General features: G+C 54.1%; 1 protein-coding gene across 2 annotated transcripts in view; it reads left to right on the plus strand.

Annotated features, from left to right (window-relative positions):
- The window catches only part of ATCAY (ATCAY kinesin light chain interacting caytaxin), a 30,333-nt gene extending 11,000 nt beyond the window's left edge, over positions 1-19,333 (plus strand). Inside the window, exons 3-13 of one of the 2 annotated variants that reach the window (XM_036459951.2) lie at positions 2,015-2,073; positions 2,412-2,633; positions 4,399-4,584; positions 4,855-4,957; positions 6,396-6,527; positions 7,474-7,560; positions 12,109-12,207; positions 12,889-12,924; positions 14,347-14,391; positions 15,790-15,822; positions 17,573-19,333. In XM_036459951.2, coding sequence (XP_036315844.1) covers positions 2,015-2,073; positions 2,412-2,633; positions 4,399-4,584; positions 4,855-4,957; positions 6,396-6,527; positions 7,474-7,560; positions 12,109-12,207; positions 12,889-12,924; positions 14,347-14,391; positions 15,790-15,822; positions 17,573-17,582 — 1,012 coding nt within the window. In that variant the 3' untranslated portion in view covers positions 17,583-19,333. The remainder of the gene's footprint in view (positions 1-2,014; positions 2,074-2,411; positions 2,634-4,398; positions 4,585-4,854; positions 4,958-6,395; positions 6,528-7,473; positions 7,561-12,108; positions 12,208-12,888; positions 12,925-14,346; positions 14,392-15,789; positions 15,823-17,572) is intronic. The other variant, XM_045589071.1, reaches the window with a different exon arrangement.
- The last annotated feature ends 845 nt before the right edge of the window (positions 19,334-20,178 follow it).

Raw genomic sequence — 20,178 nt, forward strand, 5'->3', positions numbered from 1 at the left:
TGTGAGGAGCAGAAAAGATCACATGCCCTGGGCATTCCCGCCTGGCACACACGAATGCCCTGTGCGTGGGTAAGTGACGATTCTAGCTGATTCCAGAACAGGCATGGCGACCTCCGACGCTGCAGGGTGTGGGGCAGGCAGCAGAAATGAGAGAAGGAGCTGGAAGAACATTCCAACACCCAGCCGAACAGGAGAGGCAGCCCGTCAGCTCCTGGTGGTGCCTGCCACGTGTAAGGGCAGATCTGATTCAAGAAAAGACAGAAAGCTGGGGTTTTTGTGTCAGATCTCTGATATCACAGCAAAAATAAGTTTTGAAGTGCTGTGTGGGCGAGATGGAACTAGAGGTGGTGCATCTGCCATCAGTCTGCCGTTTGGGGCCACCTTGCCCATTGGCAGTGTGTTCCCTGCACCCCAGGACCCTGGACCGAGTCCTGAGTCCGCAGCCCCATCCCTCCCCCATATTGAGAGCAAGAGGAACAGAGCAGTGCATACATTAAATGCCTCTTTAAGACCTTCTGACTTTATTACAATAGAAGCTTGCTTTTATTTAAAACCCACACACAACCAAAACCAGTTTGGCTCAGTGGATAGAGCGTCGGCCTGCGGACTGAAAGGTCCCAGGTTCGATTCCGGTCAAGGGCATGTACATTGGTTGTGGGCACATCCCCAGTAGGGGGTGTGCAAGAGGCAGCTGGTCGATGTTGCTCTCTCATCGATGTTTCCAACTCTATCCCTCTCCCTTCCTCTCCGTAAAATATCAATAAAATATACTTTTTAAATAAATAAATAAATAAATAAAAACACACACACAAAAACAAAAACAGTTGACCCTGGCCAGCAGGGTTTAGCAATTGAGCATTAACCTATGAACCGGAAGGTTATGGTTCAATTCCCAGTCAGGGCACATGCCCAGTGTGGGGCATGCAGGAGGCAGCCGACCAATGATTCTCTCTCAGCATTGATGTTTCTATCTCTCCCTTCCTCTCAAAATCAATTAAAAAAAACAACAAACAGTTGAGGTGAAATTCACATCACATAAAATTAACCCTTTTAAATGCACGAATTAGCGGCACTTGGTGCCCTCGCATGTTGCGCAGTCATCCCTTCTGTCTAGTTCCAAACATTTCTGTCACCCCAAGAAGGAGCCCTGTCCCCCTCAGCAGTGGCCTCCCACACACACCTTCCCCCAGCCCCTGGCAACCACTCACCCACTTCCTGTCTCGAGGTGTGCCTGTTCTGGACATTTCACATACGTGAATCACATACGAGGTGGCCTTTTGTGTCTGTTGTCTCTAACTTAGCATAAAGTTTTCGAGGTTTATCCATGTTGCCGCCTGAGTCCGTGCTTCCTTCCTTTTCGTGGCTGCATACTATTCCGTTGTGTGGCCATTGTTTATTCATTCATCGACGGATAGATATCTGAGTTGTTCCCACTTTTTGGCTGCTGTGAATCATGTTACTGTGAGCATTCGCGTGTGGGTTGTCTTCGTTTTCTTAGGGCTTCTGCTCTATTTTTGACCTCCGGGAGAGCAGGGCAACCTCTGATTCACCCTTTACCTCCAAAGCCCATCACAGCATCTGGAGGGGAGTGGTTACTAAACGAACACTCACTGCGTGGTGAATGGAAAAAAGGAGGGAGGGAGGAAAAGGAAGAAGCATGGGTAGGTCCCACCTTGCAAAGGGTACCAGGTCCTCACTGACAAGGAACAGAGGCGAGGGATAAAGAGTTTTTGAAAAAGAAAGGAAAGAGCATTATACTGTCCTTCCCAATCTAAACAGCCCCCCTTTCAGTTCCCTGATGGAAAGACAACATACATTACGTTCTCTGCAGGGAGCCCTCCGGCACTGGGCTCTCTGATGCTCTGTGCTGATGCACAGATGCATTTTGTGCGGACAATTCCCAGAGCTAAAAGGGCGCTGTTGTTGTTGTTGTTGTTGTTGTTGTCTGAACTCCATGCTCCGGCTGCGGGTTTCCGGTGCTTGGTGACGGATGCCGCCCTGGCCCGGTTCACAGGCCGCTCCGGGAAGAGACGGGGATGGACGCTCTCGGCAGCCCAGCAGAAGACACATCCTGTGAGTCTCCGCTCGTGCAGAGAGGGGTGCTCTGCCCAAGACCGTGGGAATGTCCGGGCTGTGGCTCCTGAGTGGCCCGTCGGGAAAGGGGGGTGTTCGGCCCCGAGGCCTGCCAGCGAAGCAGCTGTGGCGGGCAGGACACAGGTGGGCGCTGTCATGAAGTGGGCACAGTGGTGACGCTGAGTGTCCTTGAGCTGGTGACCCAACCTCTTTGTGCTTCCCGTTTCTCATTTACTAACTATGGGGAGTGAGCCCACCACACTGCGGGGTGCAGCTCCCACTGGGTCAGGGAGTGGAGAGGAGGAAAAAGAAAGAAAAAGCCCCCTGGTTCCCCGCAGCCCCTCCCAACACGCTGAACTTCAGCGGAGCCCACCGCAAGCGGAAGACCCTGGTCGCCCCGGAGATCAACATCTCCCTGGACCAGAGCGAGGGCTCGCTGCTGTCGGACGACTTCCTGGACACCCCCGACGACCTGGACATCAACGTGGACGACATCGAGACCCCCGACGAGACGGACTCGCTGGAGTTCCTGGGGAACGGCAACGAGCTGGAGTGGGAAGGTGAGGGAGCCCCGGGTACCAGGGGGACTCAGGATGGTCAGGGGGACTCAGGACGGCCCCGGCCTGGCCCCGCATCGCACTCGGCAGCCCCCTGGCTTCCGGGGCCAGCTCAGTGGAGCAGTTCCTCCATCCCCACAGGCTCAGGGAGGCAGGTACCCCAACTCAGGGCTCAGGGACACCCCCAGGTCCACCTGCCCCTGCAGCGCCATGATGTTTTCCTTGTAAACGTGGGCTGTTCAGGGGGACATTGTTCTCAGAGCTGACCGAGACCGGAAGACAGTGCCTCCAACTGGCCCCACGGGGTCTGCGAGGCATGTGCTCAGGAGCAGCTCTCAACTGGGACGCGGGGTGTGGAGGGAACACGGAAGGAAGAGAGGGTGCCGCCTGCACGCACGCTGGCCAGAGACAGGCGCTGGGGAGTGAAAGAAAGGAGGGCATAGCAGCTGCCATCAGAGCTATGAGCGACGCAGGGGAGGTGATGGCCTAGGGCAGGGGTCTCACCTGAGGGGTGATTCTGCCCCCCAAAGAACACTTGGCAATGCCTGGTGGCATCTATGGTTGTCACAACTGGAGGTGGAGACCAGGGGTGCTGCTCAACACCCCCAGTGCCCAGGACAGCCCCCCACAGAGAACGACCCAGGCCCACACCTCCCCAGTGCTCAGGGTGAGACCCCTGAGCTGGGATAACTGGGTGAGGGGGACTCAGGATGGTCAGAGCAGGGCTCTCTGGGGAGGTGTCAGCTGACCTGACATCTCAAGACAAAAGCACAGGTCAGGTCAGAGAGACGGTGGGTGGTGGCCCTGGGATGGGTGAGAGCCGCAGAGCCGCTGGGTGGGTGGGTGTGGAGCATAAAGGGAGGAAGGAGCCAACGGTGATGCCTGGGGATGGTGGGGCCTGAGGAGCTGGGAATCCAGCTGAGTTGCTTCCTGAGGCAGGAAGCCTGCAGGGCGAAAGGGTGGGGAAGAGGTGGATGTTTTAAGAGTGGCTGATGGCACACCTACACAATGGAATACTACGCTGCCACAAAAAGGAAGGAATTCTTACCATTTGCGGCAGCATGGATGGAACTGGAGAACATTATGCTAAGTGAAATAAGCCAGTGAATAAAAGAAAAATACCACATGATCTCACTGATTTGTGGATAATAGAGAACATTATAACCTGATGAACAACAAGACAGATACAGAGGCAGTAAAGCATCAAACAGACTGTCAGATTACAGCGGGAAGATTAGGGAGAGGTGGGGTAGATAAGAGATCAACTGAAGGACTTGTAAGCATGCACATAAGCATAACCAATGGATGCAAAACACTGGGGGGTAAGGGCATGTATGGAAGTGGGGTGAGGGGTGCAGTGGGAAAATATGTACACATGTAATACCTTAATCAATGAAAATTTTTTTAAATGATAAAAAATAAAAGTGGCTGAGCAGGAACGGTGCCCAGAGAGGGGAGGAAGGCATGCGAGGTCACATAGCAAGGTGCCCGCAGACCTGAGCTCTCCCCAGGCTGGCTGCCTGACACCCACCTGGGCACGTTCCTGTAGCCGAGGCTGGGAAAAGGTCATTTGAGTGTGACTGTCTGGCCGCCAGGCCCCTCATTCCCCCACCCCCGCAGCCCCAGGCTGGCACCACTGGTGAGTGAGGTGGAGGATACTGTTTTGCCTGTGGCCTGGGGAGGGGGCGGGCGGTGCTCGGCGGCCACAGGCAGCAGAGGGAGCTGGGAGGGGCTGGGACTAGACGTCACACTCAGGCGTCCCTTCCAGATGACACCCCCGTGGCCGCTGCCAAGAACATGCCCGGGGCCAGCGCCGACCTGTTTGGCGACGGCTCGGCGGAGGATGGCAGCGCCGCCAACGGGCGCCTGTGGCGGACGGTGATCATCGGAGAGCAGGAGCATCGAATCGACCTGCACATGATCCGGCCCTACATGAGGGTGGTGACCCACGGAGGTGAGGCCGCGCCCCGGGGCCCCCCTGACTCCAGCCGGGCGGCCCTCTGCACCCCGTCTCCTCAGGAGCCACGGGGAGCTGAGCTCCCGTCTCTGGGTGGGTGGGTGGGGGTGAAACTCGCATGAGGATGAGACCTGGGTGCCTGGGAGGATGGCTGGCGATCCCTACCAAAGGCAGAGACAGGTCAGGGGCACAGGGCGGCTCTGAGCTTGGAGCTCAGCGAGGGCTCTGCCCGTCTCCGCCTGGGCGCTCACTGGCCGCCTCCCCCAGGGTACTACGGCGAAGGTCTCAGCGCCATCATCGTCTTTGCTGCCTGCTTCCTCCCAGACAGCAGCTCTCCCGACTACCACTACCTCATGGAGCACCTCTTCCTGTAAGCGGCCGCCCTCCCGAGGGTCCCGGCAGCGGGCTGGACCGGCTGTGAGGGCCACGTGGGGAGGGGGCTCTGCCTGGCGCCGGGCAGGGGCTGGGCCGCCAGCAGACCTGGATCTGAGGTCCCTGCTCACCCACGGGGCCTCATCCGTGCAATGATGGCCGCCATCGTCACCGTCGTGTACTCAGTACTCACTGTGTGGCCGCCTCGAGGCCACGAGCTGCGTACGTGGTAACGCATTCCATCCTCGCCGTTACCCTGCGGGGCAGGCGCACACCATTCCACGGGGCCAGAGTCTGGGGCACAGACCGTAAGTCACTTGCCCAAGGACACTCCGGTACCGTCTCATTACGACGGAGACAGATCATACGTGTAAAGCACCCGGCAGATGGCAGGCAGAGCTCAGTCAGTCATGATTGCTCACTGTCCTTATCAGGAAGGTTTCCTTCTTACACAGCGGGACCTGGTGCCAGGGGGGCCAGAGGAGGAGGGGGTACCTGTGGATGAGGGGGTACCTGTGGATGAGGGGGTACCGGTGGATGAGGGGGTACCTGTGGATGAGGGGGTACCTGTGGATGAGGGGGTACCGGTGGATGAGGGGGTACCTGTGGATGAGGGGGTACCGGTGGATGAGCGGGTACCGGTGGATGAGGGGGTACCTGTGGATGAGGGGGTACCTGTGGATGAGGGGGTACCGGTGGAAGGTCAGAACAGGAAGTGGCCTGAGAGGCCAGGGAACCCAGCCCCCCAAATTACAGACGGGAACGGAGAGGCTGAGAGAGGGAAGGATTTTTTTTTCTCTTCTTTTTAAAAAAAATATATTTGTATTGATTTTTTACAGAGAGGAAGGGAGAGAGATAGAGAGTTAGAAACATCAATGAGAGAGAGTCACTGATCAGCTGCCTCCTGCACACCCCCTACTGGAAATATGCCCACAACCAAGGTACATGCCCTCGACCGGAATCTAACCTGGGACCCTTCAGTCCACAGGCCGACGCTCTATCCACTGAGCCAAACCGGTCAGGGCAGGAAAGGATTTTCTGAAATCCCTGAGAGAGAGACAGAGCAGCCAGGAGGACCCCAGGCTCCTAATATCTGGTGCCAGCAACTGCCCACTGTGGGTGCCTGTTCTCCAGCTCTGTCTGGGGCTATGGAGACCCATCCGCAGAATCAGTGGAGATAGTAAGTGAAGTCATGCATATAAAGCATGGCACATAGTAAGTGCTCAATTAAATAGTAACCGCTGTGCTCACTATACTCACTGACACAAATCTGGGGTGGGCTAGTGTTAATCACATCCACCCCCCTGGAGTGTGCTGGGACAACAGGTGAGGCTGGCCCAGCCGGGCAGGGGGGGCACAGGTGCTCAGTCCCAGGACCTGGGGCTTTCTAACTCGGACCGCTCTCACCGGGCGTCTGTCCTGTGCCCCGGGCCCAGGTACGTCATCAGCAGCCTGGAGCTCCTGGTGGCGGAGGACTACATGATCGTGTACCTGAACGGGGCCACCCCCCGGCGGAGGATGCCCGGCATCAGCTGGCTGAAGAAGTGCTACCAGATGATCGACAGGAGGTGAAGGGGCGGGGCGGGGAGGTGGAGGGGCGGGGCGGGGCCCGCCTCTGGTGCCAGGCCCCCTCCCCCAGCGGGGCTGGCTCGGGAGGGAGAATCGGGAGCCCGGAGGCAGCATCTGCTCCATGCTCCCCCAGCTTCTAGGGTCGCTGGCAATCCTCGGTGTCCCTTGGTTCGTAGATGCCTCACCCCAATCTCTACCTTCATCTTCCCGAGTGTGGGTCCATGTCTTAAAGGTCCTCTTTTCTTTCTTCTTCTTTTTTTAAAAAAATATATGTTTTTATTGATTTTTTAGAGAGAGAGGAAGGGAGAGGGAGAGATTGAAACATTGATGACTGAGAAACATCACCATTTTTTTTTAATGTATATTTTTATTGATTTTTTTACAGAGAGGAAGGGAGAGAGATAGCTAGAAACGTCGATGAGAGAGAAACACCGACCAGCTGCCTCCTGCACACCCCCTACTGGGGATGTGCCCGCAACCAACGTACATGCCCCTGACCGGAATTGAACCCGGGACCTTTCAGTCCGCAGGCCGACGCTCTACCACTGAGCCAAACCGGTTTCGGCAACTGTCCTCTTTTCACAAGGACACCACTAACCATGGGTTAGAGGCCCACCCTGCTCTGGTCTGACCTCCCCTGACATCATTCCATCTGCAAAGACCCCGTTTTCCAGAGAGTGTCCCCTTCTCGGGACCTAGGGGCTATGAATTTGGAAGCGGGGAAGGGGGATGCAATCCAACATGACAAGTTAAAATTGCTCAGACTCTAATTTAGGAGAGGGACAGCGCCGCCACTTGCAAACTCCACCGAGGGGCTTGGCTTTCCCCAGACTCTGCCTTCTCCCAGTGAGGTGGCGGCGCCTCCAGGGAGCACGGAGGAGGCAGCCCCTCCTCCCCAGGGCTGGCCCCAGGAGCCCCTCTTGCTTCCCCCGCCTTCCCACGCAGGTTACGGAAAAACCTGAAGTCCTTGATCATCGTCCACCCGTCCTGGTTCATCCGCACCGTGCTGGCCATCTCCCGCCCCTTCATCAGGTGAGATTGCCACCTGCCTCCGGATACCGCGTGGGTGGTGTCTTTCTTTTTAATCTGCATTTCCCAGCTCCTCCGTGCTCAGGGCGTGTTATTAACTTACACTCTTTTCAATCGCGGGCGTTGTTATTAAGCGGCAAACACGAGAAAAATAATAATCAGCTCTCCCATATTGAATAATAATAATAATCAATCATCCCATATTGAATGTGGGATCCCTTTTAACATTTAACCCTGAGACGCTGGTGTAAACCATGTACATTTCACGGAGGAGGAAACTGAGGCTCAGAAAGGTCAAGGAACTCACCCAGAGTCACACAGCAAGGCCACTAGCCCCCCCCACTCCCCGAGACGGGAGCCCAGCTCCATTCACTCCAGAATTTGTGGAGGAGCCATTTAGGATGGCCAGAGGGTCTGACCTACTCCTGGCCAATAATTCAGTGAACCAGCACGTGCGCCCCTGCTTGGGATCAATGCTTTACCAAAAGGACTCACGGGACCCAGAAGAGCTGTGATACCCCTGGTTCCGGCTTATTGCTGCGCAAGGATGAAGGTTAAAATTGGCAAAGGAAACCGGTGCCTGTGGGAGTCTAGGAAAAACCGGAAATGAGCTTCCAGTTAGTGAGCCCCTCCCAGTTGTGCCCAAAGTCCTTCTCCCAGCAAGCACAGGTGACAGCTAGGCAGCTCGCCTTGGTGTCCAGGGTTTCCCCGGCTGAGTCACACGGGAACGGAGCACCAGGTGGCCGAACTCACTGCGACTCCAGAGATCACATTGACATCACATGGCTCAAGGCCCCCGCTGAACACACCACTGGCATAGACTACACGGCAGGATTTGAGGCCCCTGACACTCTTACCAGGCAGGACAATTCTGAGCTTGTAGCTGATCTCCCACGAAGTACCAAGAGCCAGTTCTCTGCAATGTGCAGGGTTTGGGTCCTCCAGGCCTTGTGGGCTCGCCCTGGGCTGCACGAGATAGAAGCACCTGGAAAAACAGAGCAAGCAAAACAAAATTTGGCGTGTTACATACCTTAGTCAATCACATCAAACCGAATGTACACTTAACTTAATGTCATGCCGAACATTGAACTGAGCCAAAATCCTTCATTTCCACATTTCCCAACTAAGAATCTGTGATGTGTTTAAGAGTTGGGCCCAGCCCAGCCAGCGTGGCTCAGTGGTTGAGCGTGAACCTAGGAACCAGGAGGTCACGGTTCAATTCCTGGTCAGGGCACATGCCAGGTTGTGGGCTCAATGCCCAGTGTGGGGTGTGCAAGAAGCAGCCGATCCATGATTTCCATCATGGATGTTTCCATCTCTTTCTCTCCCTCTCCCTTCATCTCTGAAATTAGAGAGAGAGAGAAAGAGAGAGAGAGAGAGAGAGAGAGAGAGAGAGAGAGAGAGAGAAAGGAAGGAAGGAAGGAAGGAAGGAAGGAAGGAAGGAAGGAAGGAAGAAAGAAAGAAAGAAAGAAAGAAAGAAAGAAAGAAAGAAAGAAAGAATAAAGAGTGGGGCCCATACTTTGCCTTGAAGGATTTGCAAGGAGGTCACTTCAGACACTCTGTGCTCAAGGACTCATAACAGTGAGAGCAGGTGAATAACACACTAACTATGGATCATTTGTGCTAATGAACCCACTGGGCAAAACGGAACAGCCTTCTGGCCTCCATATCCCATCATCCAAGGCAGATCGTTCATTCACTCGGTTGCTATTCCCATGGCAAAGTTTGAGGATCTTGTTTTGAGCTTTCAAAGAAAAAAAAGGGGAGCCAAAGCCGGTATGCTCAGTGGATAGAGCATCAGCCTGCGGACTGAAGGGTCCTGGGTTCGATTCCGGTCAAGGGCATGTACCTTGGTTGCGGGCACATCCCCAGTGGGGGGTGTGCAAGAGGCAGCTGATCAATGATTCTCATCAATGTTTCTAACTCTCTATCCCTCTGTCTTCCTCTCTGTGAAAAATCAATAAAATATTTTTAAAAATAAAAAAAGAGGGGAGAGGGAGAAAAAAGCTGAGGAAAGTGGTCCTGGCCAGTGTGGCCCAGTTGGTTGGACATGATCTGGGGCACTAAAGGTTACAGGTTCAATTCCTGGTCACGGCCTGGGTTTCGGGCTGGATCCCAGAAGGGCGTGCAAGAGGCAGCCAAGCTATACTCTCACATCAGTGTTTCTCTCTCCCTCTTCCTTCCTCTCTCTTCAAAAGTCAATTTTAAAAATCTGTAACAGGAAAGCTGAGGAAAATGGAGACCAATTCTGACCTGCATCCAACCCTGAGGTTCTGTGATTAAATTTCCAAGAAAACCCCGTGTTCCGTGCTCATCAAAGGCTGGGGATGTGCTGCCACTGAGCTGGGATTCTCCCCTGTGACAGCGCTCCCCCTCCCCCGCCCCACGCGAGGCAGAAAGCTCAGCTCACAGGCAGGCAGTGGCTCACAGCGGAGATGCGGGTATCTGTTTGCAGTGATGGGCATGGTGGGTGGGACCACACCCGCATGACATAAGTTTTGCCTGTATTTTTAGACCAGCACTCAGAGCAGCAGGTGTGGGCTCTGAGCACCACAAAGAAATCCTTCCTAACAAATCCAGTCAGTCCGCCCCGAGCCTGCGGAACCCGGGCATATTCAGGCACAGAGCAGACAACCCTGGTGAGACGGGTGGGGACACGATTGCTGCCTGGGTCTGAGGTTCGCTCTCTACCTATTCACCCTTTACCCTCTGCCACGCCAACTGGAGGGAGGCCTCATGCTGTGAGGATAATTTTTGTTGTTGTTGTTAAAATATATTTTACTGATTTTTTACAGAGAGGAAGGGAGAGGGAGAGAGAATTAGAAACGTCGATGAGAGAGAAACACTGATCACCTGCCTCTTGCACACCCCCTACCGGGGATGTGCCCGCAACTAAGGTACATGCCCTTAACCTAGGGGTGTCGAACTCAATCAGAGAAGGGGCCAAAATCTAAAATCCAGCCTAAATCGCGGGCCGAATGGTTTACTGAACAGTCATAAACTGTCATTGTGATGGAAACGCAGCGGAGTGCAGTGATGACAGCGCGGTGCGGGCCACATTGCAAGGCCTGGCGGGACGGATTTGGCCCGCGGGCCTTGTGTTTGACACATGTGCCTTAACCGAATCGAACCTGGGACCTTTCAGTTCACAGGCTTATGCTCTATCCACTGAGCCAAACCGGTTTTGGCGAGAATAATTTTTTTAATAAAAAAAAAATGCATTTGAACTGCAGGAAAGCAGTTGGCATTGTTCATCCCGGTACACAAGGCTGCCCTGTGACTCCCCAAGGGAAAATTCTGTCTTTCCCAATCAGTTACCAGGGGCCTCTGCGAAGAAACTGCTTTATTTTTCCCTGTGGGCACTGTGAGCTGCAGAGCTCACCTCTGAGTGCCAGAGAGCTGGAACTGAAATGTTTAAAAAATATATTTTATTGATTTTTTTTTACAGAGAGGAAGGGAGAGGGAGAGAGAGTTAGAAACGTCGATGAGAGAGAAACATCAATCAGCTGCTCCCTGCACACCCCCTACTGGGGATGTGCCCGCAACCAAGGTACATGCCCTTGACCGGAATCAAACCTGGGACCCTTCAGTCTATTGGCCGGTGCTCTATGATATAAATCTTGATACTCTTGTAGACCTATCGCTGTATCTTTTTTATATTATTATTATTATTGTTTTCTTCTGTTTATTGTTTATTTTTAAATTTATTATTTAGCAAACTTTTAAAAAAATTTTTATTGATTTCAGCGAGGAAGGGTGAGAGAGAAAGATAGAAACATCAATGGAAAAAAAAAATCAATGATGAGAGAGAATCATTGATTCACTGCCTCCTGCATGCCCCCCACCGGGGATTCAGCCCGCAACCCAGGCATGTGCCCTTGACCAGAATCCAACCCGGGACCCTTCAGTCCGCAGGCTGACGCTCTATCCACTGAGCCAGACCAGCTGGGGCTGTTTTCTTCTTTATTGTGCTGTTGTATTCTCTTGGCCTTACATTTCACATTGTTAAAATATTTTCTTTTCCCTTGGGAAAAAAAAGTATATTTTACATATCACCAAAACTAGATTTAAGTTGAAAAAATACATTTTAATAACGGTGAGTTCAAAGCAGCATGCTGGTGACAAAGCAGCCTGCGTCCGGGTTTGGCCAGGAAGAAGCCATTCATCCTGAAAGAATGGAGGGTGAATCACAGTCCCACGCTGCCTTTCTGCGCCCGTGACAGCTGGTGTCCCCAGCAGGGACGAGGGCCAGGAAAGCGTTCTTGGGAAAAGGAACGCAGAGGAGCATTCTTAGGTGGATAAAGAGAATGCTCAGTCTATTAGGACCTCTTGCCTCTTTGTTTCCTTTAACAAGCGCCTCAGCTTGGTGGGGGTTAGGGCCAGGACCCTTCTCCTCTTGCCAGGGAGACCCCGGGCCTTGCTCTGTCTACCCCACTAGGGGCAGAGGGTGGCGACTGGCAGAGGGTGGGGAGGGAGATTTGAGCGAAGGTGCTCAGGGCATCCTCGAATTGGGTTATTCTGGCTCCGGGTGACCACATCTCCTCCTGGCAGCGTCAAGTTCATCAACAAGATCCAGTATGTGCACAGCTTGGAAGAGCTGGAGCAGCTCATCCCCATGGAACATGTGCAGATCCCGGACTGCGTGCTACAGTGAGTGTCCCCATGCCCTGTGAGTGCCCCCACCTGCACCCTCAACGCCCCCAGGCTCCTCAGGTTCCCACTCAGCTGCCCAAGAACCAGGAGTGAGCGGGAGAGCAGCAGGACCGAGGGAACCAGTGAACAAACACGTGTGAAATTGGGAAGTACAGTGGGCCCGGGGACTTAGTGCTAGGCAGGGCCAGCACAACACAGCCCACAGCTTGTTTTTATAAATAAAGTTTTATTGGCACTCAGCCACACTCATTTTTTAACAGATGGCCTAGGGCTGTTTTCAAGCTCACCGGAATTGAGTTGGTGCAACCAAGACTGGCCTGCAAAGCTGAAAACAGTTACTCTCCGGCCCTTTACAGAAATATTTTGCCCCAATGGAGGGGTGTGTAGACCTACCCACATCAGTGAGTGTGTTGCTTTATCACGGCCCAGTTCAATCACTGGGTCAGGCCAAATGTCTGCTGAGTCGCATCAACACCAGGTGCTGGGATACATCAGCAATACAGACCCTCCTTGCCCCGGGGGCTTGCAAAGCAGCTGCAGGAAACGTAGAAAGGCAGCAGGTTGCCCCCTGCGGCTGTACTTTCTGCTCTGAAGCCTGGTGTGCGTTCAGAATGCCCCCGGGCAGTGTGCGGATGGGGAAGGAGGGCTGTCTGACAGGCTGCTCCCCCTCTCTTCCAGGTACGAAGAGGAAAGGCTGAAGGCCAGGAGAGAAAGGTCTGTTAGAGTGGCCCTGTCCGGGCTGGGTGGGGGCTGGCGCTGAGCTGGGCCTGCGTGTGGGGAGCAGCCAATGGCTTTGGCTCTGCAGGGACCAACGTCACACTAGAGGCCCTGCACTTCCCAGGGAGAACGTGGGATCAGACCCGAGTTCAAATCCAGATTTCCCTACTGAGTCACAGAATGACATTAGGCAGATACAAAGTTCACAGTGAGCTTGGGGGTTACAGTGAAAAATCAGGAGCAGTGTAGCCCACTTGCAAAAGTGGTGGGCTCATGGTAATCTACACTAATAAAAGTAACATGCTAATTGACTGTACCTCGTGGCACCCACCAGCCAATCAGGAGTGAGTATGCACATTAACCCAACCAAAGATGGTGGGTTAATTTGCATACACAGACACGAGGATGCAAGTGTCCCACTCCACCTCGGGCTGCCCTGGGCCACTGAGCAGCGTGGGAAGGCGGAGAGGCAGCTCCGGCCAGAGTGAAGGCGGTGCTGGCAGCCAGGGGAAGGGAGGCCCATTCTTGCACCAATCTTTGTGCCTCGGGCCTCTAGACACAATGATATCTATTAAGGTCTCCCTTTACAGAGGAAACACAAGCCCCACACTCACCACAACAGGCCCAGACATGCCCATTTCATACCTTATTGGCTCATGTTTCATTATAAGATCCAGTATGTCACAGACCTTCAAGACTGTTCTGGTCCCACCCAATCACAGTGCCCTTACTTAGCCCCTCGCCTGGATACTTTCACATCCCTTGCCCCTCAAAAGCCAGGCAAGCCCAGGACACACAGCATCTTACAGCCCGGGTATGTGAGGCTCAGAGAGGGCAAGGTACCTGCTCATGGCCACACAGCAAATCTGTGAGAGAGTTGGGCTTCCCACAGGCGGGAAGCATGTATCATTGCCTGGCTCTGTGCTAGGATCCAGGGACCCAGAGGCGACTGAGAGAGATTCCTGGTCCAGGAGTCTCTTTAAACGGCAAAAAAGAGGGGCCCCTCACGCAGTGAGGGAAGCGGGGCCTGGAGTCAGGGCAGGGTGACGTTGTACTCCTCCTACCTGCCAAGCTTTAGCCATGAACAGGAATAGAGACTAACACAAGCAGGACACCCACCACCTCTGGCATCTAGCACAGGGGAGCCAGCATCCGTGGAGCCCGTGCATAGAAGCCTCTGGGGGATTCGCCAAGATAAACGCTCAGAAGGAATGGTTCAGGGTCTTCGCCCCTCCCCCGCCCCCCTCCCTCACAGCTGCCTCATCTTCATTAACCCCTGCGACACCACTCCTCACCACCCTCCCGGCCCCGAATTTCCTGGGGGCAGCAAAAACCTCCCTGCTCTCAGGCCCCCGTGGGAGCCGAGATCCCCCTCCATCCAACCGCCTCGTCATCCCTGTCTCCTCTCTGTGTCCCCAGCGCCAGGCCGGAAGAGAGGCCGGAGGCGGCGCCCGCGGAGCACAGGTAAACTGGCCGGTGACCCCGGAGAGAGCTGACGCCCGCCGGCCCGCCCGGCCACCAGAACGGCCGGTAAAAGTGGTCAGGGTGTTAGCGTGTTCCCAGGATCCCGATGTTACCAGGATGACGAAGCACAAACGGGCATGGACCAGCCAGCAGGATGCTTACCCCACCCCCACCCCCACCCACGTAGAGGCTCCATGTTGGGGTCACTTTTCCCTCCACCCTGAGCTGTCCCATCTGGGGCCACTTGCAGAGGCCGCTATTTAAATGTAAACGAATGAACAGTAAATAACATTTGGAAGCTCGCTCCTCCGTCTCCCTGGCCACGGGTCAGGGCTGAGGGCTCCTGTGCTGGACAGCGTGGAAACAGAACGTGCTACTTGCCGGCATAAGGCCCTTCCCTTCTGGGTTCTCCTCACTCGTTTATTTTTAATTGAGGTGAAACCCACAGAGCATCCAATGAGCCATTTTAAAGCACACCATTTAGCCCCGCCTGTGTAGCTCAGTGGTTGACCATCGATCTATGAACTGGGAGGTCACGGTTCGATTCCCAGTCAGGGCATATGCCCAGGGTTGTGGGCTCGATCCCCACTAGGGGGTGTGCAGGAGGCAGCTGATCAGTGGTTCTCTGTCATTATTGATGTTTCTGTCTCCCTCTCCCTCTTCCTCTCTGAAATCAATAAAAATATTTTTTAAAAAAATAAAAATAAAGTACACCATTTAGTGCATTCAGTACCTCTCCTAGTTCCAGAACCTCCCATTAGCCCAGCGGGAGACCCTTAAGCAGTCACTCCCGTTCCTTCCCTACCCCTTCCTATTTTAAAATCCACCAAATATCTACGGAATGAGCGCCTCGCCCAGGGACGTGTAGACAAATGGCCTGGCCCAGCCCCTCCCTCGCCCCTGGAAGTCCTTCCCACGTTTCCTGTCTCTGTCGGGTCTGCCTCCTGCACATGACCCTGGTGAGACCCCCCTTCTCTTGCCCTCGAGGTCCCCAAGGGCAGTGGGTCTATCTTGGGACCATTCCCTCCTCTTCCCTGTATCCAGCACAAGCCAAGCACAGGGACCACGGGCAGTGAGGCCACTGGGAGACCGAGTTTTGCTCTCAGAGGAAGATCTCAGTAGGTGACCTCTGTGCCAGTCCCTGTGGCTGTGTTTGGCCTCTCCAGACCCGGTGGGTCCCGAGCAGCATCAATGGCTTTGCTTTGTATCAGTGAAGGCCTCGGCCCATCGCCTCACTACTGCCTGTCCTGGCTCATTTGTCATGCAGCAGACACACGCTGACACTGGCTTTGTCCCCGATGAAGCTGAGGCTGGGTCAGCCCTCATGGGGCTCCCAGGCAAATGCCCAGGCTTTCCCAAATAGACAAGCAATGCTAAGACTCCTTCCCTCTTCCACAGGTCCGCTCCGGCCACAGAAGATCAGGAAACAAGGTGGGTAGGAAGCAGGGCGGTCTTGGCGCCTTTTTTTGAACGTTCTGAGTGGAGCCCACCCCAGCCGAAGGGCACAGGTCTGCCCACAGCCACCTCAGTGTGCTGCTGGGTTCTGGATGCCAGCAAAGCCTACTCGGGGTCAGGGTCCTGAAGACCACCCTCAGGTTCAGTGGTTTGCGAGAACGACTCAGAGCTCAGCAAAGCTGCTCTGCCCGTGGTGACGGTGACGGCTTACTCCAGGGGAAGGATGGAGTCAGGTGCAAGGCAGCAACAGGACAGCCCTTCATTCTCCCGTAAAAATGTGGGCGACACACAGTGTTACCAACCGGGGACACTCACTGGAGTTTCCGGGCTCAGTCACACGCACAGCCGACTGCCCTTCCTCTCCAGCCTCTCCAGAGGTCACGCTGACACCTCCCACCCTAAATTCCACTGTTAGCACACCCCTGGTCGGCAAACTGCGGCTCTCGAGCCACATGCGGCTCTTTGGCCCCTTGAGTGTGGCTCTTCCACAAAATACCACGGCCTGGGCCAGTCTATTTTGAAGAAGTGGCGTTAGAAGAAGTTTAAGTTTAAAAAATGTGGCTCTCAAAAGAAATTTCAATCGTTGTGTTGTTGATATTTGGCTCTGTGGACGAATGAGTTTGCCGATCACTGGCCTAGACTACCAGACACGAGGCAAGGCCCCAGGTAAGCAAAGTCTCTCCTATCAGGCAGGGCCTTCCCAGGACTCAGAGGTGGCCTCCTAGGAGCCAGGCAGGAGCCACACTTTTCCTTGGAAAAGGAAAGGGTTAATCCTTGACCACACCTTCTCCCACATCTGTGACAAGGCTGGGACACTTGCCCTGATGCTACGCAGGTGACACAAGAAGCCCCCCCCGCTAAGAAATAAACACCAGAAACAACCTTAGACCAGTACTGCCGAGGGGATACTAAGTGAATGCAAGTTCACAATGCATTTTTTAAAAGATCATCTCAGTCCATGCCTTCTGGAGACATAACACACACAAGGAAATCAGCCACCATGAGAGTGAGTCGGCAGATCCAATAATCAACAGAATTAGACCCCCTTCCTGGGTATCCTCAGGTAGAAAGGATTAAAGACACAAAAGAAGGAATTACACAGAGTGACAGATGAATGGACAGACAGGTGGGTGGGTGGTTAAATGGGTATGTGGATGGACGGATGAGTGAGTGGATGGATGGATGGATGGATGGGGGACAGGGTTGGGGGTAGATGGGTTGAAGTTTCCCTCCAGTCTGATTGGAAGCACCAGCTCTGAGGTTTGTTCTGCTGGGGCACCAAGAGAGAGGTCCCCTTCAGAACCATACTTGAAAAGTCGGTAGCAGATGGCAGGGTGTTGCCAAAGCCAGATTAGATCATTCTTTTGGATTCCAAGTACATAGGACAGTAGTTCTACTTTCTTTAAAAATAATAATAGGCCTAACCAGTTTGGCTCAGTGGAAAGGTCCCAGGTTTGATTCTGGTCAAAGGCATGTACCTTGGTTGCAGGCACTCCCCAGCAGGAGGTGTGCAGGAAGCAGCTGATCGATGTTTCTCTCGCATCAATGTTTCTAACTCTATCTCCCTCTCTATAAAAAAAAAAATCAATAAAATACATTTTTAAAAATAAATAATAATAATAGAGAGCGTTTGAGAGTGTGCTTCCCAGCATATGTCATCAACTCTTATAAAAATTCAAATAAAATACAATTAATAATAACGTGGCCTGTGTTTTCCCCTCTCCAGCATGTCCTGAGGTGATGAGAGAACAGAGAAGAACACAGAAGAAAATACCAGATGCCAAGAAACCTCTGTCCGATGCCCTCTGGCCCTGGATCTCATCCCACCTCATCCTGAGTCCCAGTCCTCGAGGGTGCCTGTCTCCTCCACCATCTCTGAAACCCAGCATCCTTCTTAGCTGCTTGAAAACATTTTTTTTTAATGATGCAGTAGAAATGCATTCTGGGAAAGAATCCAGTTCTCAGCCCTCCACCTTTCCAGACTCATGAGCTCACAGCCAAGAAGAGAGAGAAGCACAGGGCGTGGCCCGTGTGTCTTCTGGCCACAGAGCCCCAGCCCACTCCACAACGTCCCGGTTTAAGGCCCTTCTCTTGCTTGACCTGGACCAGGTGGGAGCCATAGATGCCCCCCGGCTCCCTGGCCAGATCTGGAATTCGTTCTTGTGCCTTTCCTCCCAGAATGGCTCCCGTAATCCTGGGCATCTGGCCGGGAAGCTCAGCCCCCCAACAGAGCTGTGCCCTGGGCACCTCCAACCTCACGGCTTTCTGTTTGACTGGCCCCCTTCTCCCCCTCTGTCATCGACGAGGGAGCACTGGGGCCCACAGCACAAGTGAAGCTGCCACCGGTCATCCTTGTGGCAGTCACACACCCTCTCAGTCCAGAACTTTCTCCAGCCCCTTCACTGCACATGCCACGCCCCAGGGCCACCGACCCGTCCCTCCAAAGGGAACGCGCAGTTCCCACTTCTCCAACCCCCCAGCACGGAGTTGGGGTGTGCCCCGTGGGTTCCCGCCAAGGGCAGAGGCCGAGAAGCCGACTCTGAAACGGGCTCATCCTGGAAACACAGACCAAGAAAGAGGAAGAAACAGGGTGTTGGTGTTGCTTTGTTTTGAAGGTCACCTGGGGACGTACGTTCCAGTGGGCTGGATGCTCCAGCCACCTGTGCTCAGAGGAGACAGACTTCTGAATTGTGGTCCAAACACCGGTCAGGTGGCCTCTAGCGGTAGTGAGTTCCCCGTCTCTGGAAGTATTTAAGAAAAAGCGGGACTATGCTTGCAGGAAATGGTCCTCTGTGCCCCCTCCAGTCCTAAGAGTCTCTATTTCTGTGAATCTGGGCAAAAGTTGGGCAGACACACACCCCGGGCCCCTGTTTCTGGCTCTGTAGCTGGCTTCTTAGCTGGTTGTCATTGAGGTTCAGTTGAACCAGCCCAGTTTCCGAGAATGAGGTTCTCGGCCTCAGTGGAAATGTCTGATGCTTCTCGGCCTGGCATGGCAGGGGGTTGCGTGTGGAGTTATCCCAACAACAAGAGGGAGCTGGTGGCATTTGGCACTAAGAAAAGGGATGCCCAGCGCTTTGCCACATCAAGGAATTGTCCCAACGCCAGCAGCTCCTGCCTTGGAAAACGCCAGGTTCCTGAGCTGCTTTGGGCCTGCGTGTTCTGGGACCCAGCATGGCCCTCGAGAGGCCAGGACGTGTGGGGGCCCCGTGGGGTTTTTGATTTGTAGCTCTGCTCTCTTTCCCGGATGTCACATAACGGGCAGGGACCTCGTTCGGGGCCAGGTGCAGCACCTGGAGCCTGAGGCGGCAGGGGTTGGGGATGGGCCTCTCTAGGCCGCCCGCCCGGCGAAAGGCCCTCTGTCCCAGGCCCTAAGCGCAGGTTCAGGTGGGCAGCCTTGCTCATCTGAGACCGACCTGGTCCTGAAAGGCCCAAACTCCCACCCCAGTGAAGGCAGTAGCGCCTGGAAGGCCGGTGCCTTGCTGTAAGGGGTGGGGGCGGAGGGGGAGAGCCAGGGATAGGAAGCGATTCATCCTACCCAATCCCAGGATCAGTAAATGCCTGCAGAGGCTACAGACCAGTGGTTCTCAGCCTTCCTAACACCGCGACCCTTTAATACAGCTCCTCCTGTCGTGGTGACCCCAACCATAAAATTATTATTATTTTTTAATATACTTTATTGATTTTTTACAGAGAGGAAGAGAGAGGGATAGAGAGTTAGAAACATCGATGAGAGAAACATCAATCAGCTGCCTCCTGCACACCCCCCACCGGGGATGTGCCCGCAACCAAGGTACGTGCCCTTGACCGGAATCGAACCCGGGACTTTTCAGTCCGCAGGCCGACACTCTATCCACTGAGCCAAACCGGTTTCGGCCATAAAATTATTTTCGTTGCAACTTTATGACTGTAATTTTGCTACTGTTATGAATTGTAATGTAAATATCTGTTTTCCCCGACCCTGCTAGCAGTTCTCAACCTGTGGGTCGCAAACCGCTGCTGTAGAGCCTAAGACCATCGGAAAACACAGATATTTACATTAGGATTCATTAACAGTAGCAACATTACAGTTATGAAGTAGCAGAGAAAATAATTTTGTGGTCGGGGGTCACCACATGAGGAGCTGTATGACAGGGTCGTGGCATTAGGAAGGCTGAGAACCACGCTCTAGTCGGACAAAGGAGCTGACCCCATCAGCCCTCCAGGACTCTGCAGGCTAAAGATTCCGGCCACTCAGTCCGACAGGTTCGCCGTGGTCTGCCGCCGCGCCTCCGGCCACCAGCACCACAGACAACCACTGGGCAAGCAGAACCAAGGACCCCAACTCGGCCACAG

The sequence above is a fragment of the Pipistrellus kuhlii genome, unplaced genomic scaffold (genome assembly GCF_014108245.1).
Source record: "Pipistrellus kuhlii isolate mPipKuh1 unplaced genomic scaffold, mPipKuh1.p scaffold_m20_p_30, whole genome shotgun sequence".
In the NCBI taxonomy this organism is placed as follows: Eukaryota; Metazoa; Chordata; class Mammalia; order Chiroptera; family Vespertilionidae; genus Pipistrellus; species Pipistrellus kuhlii.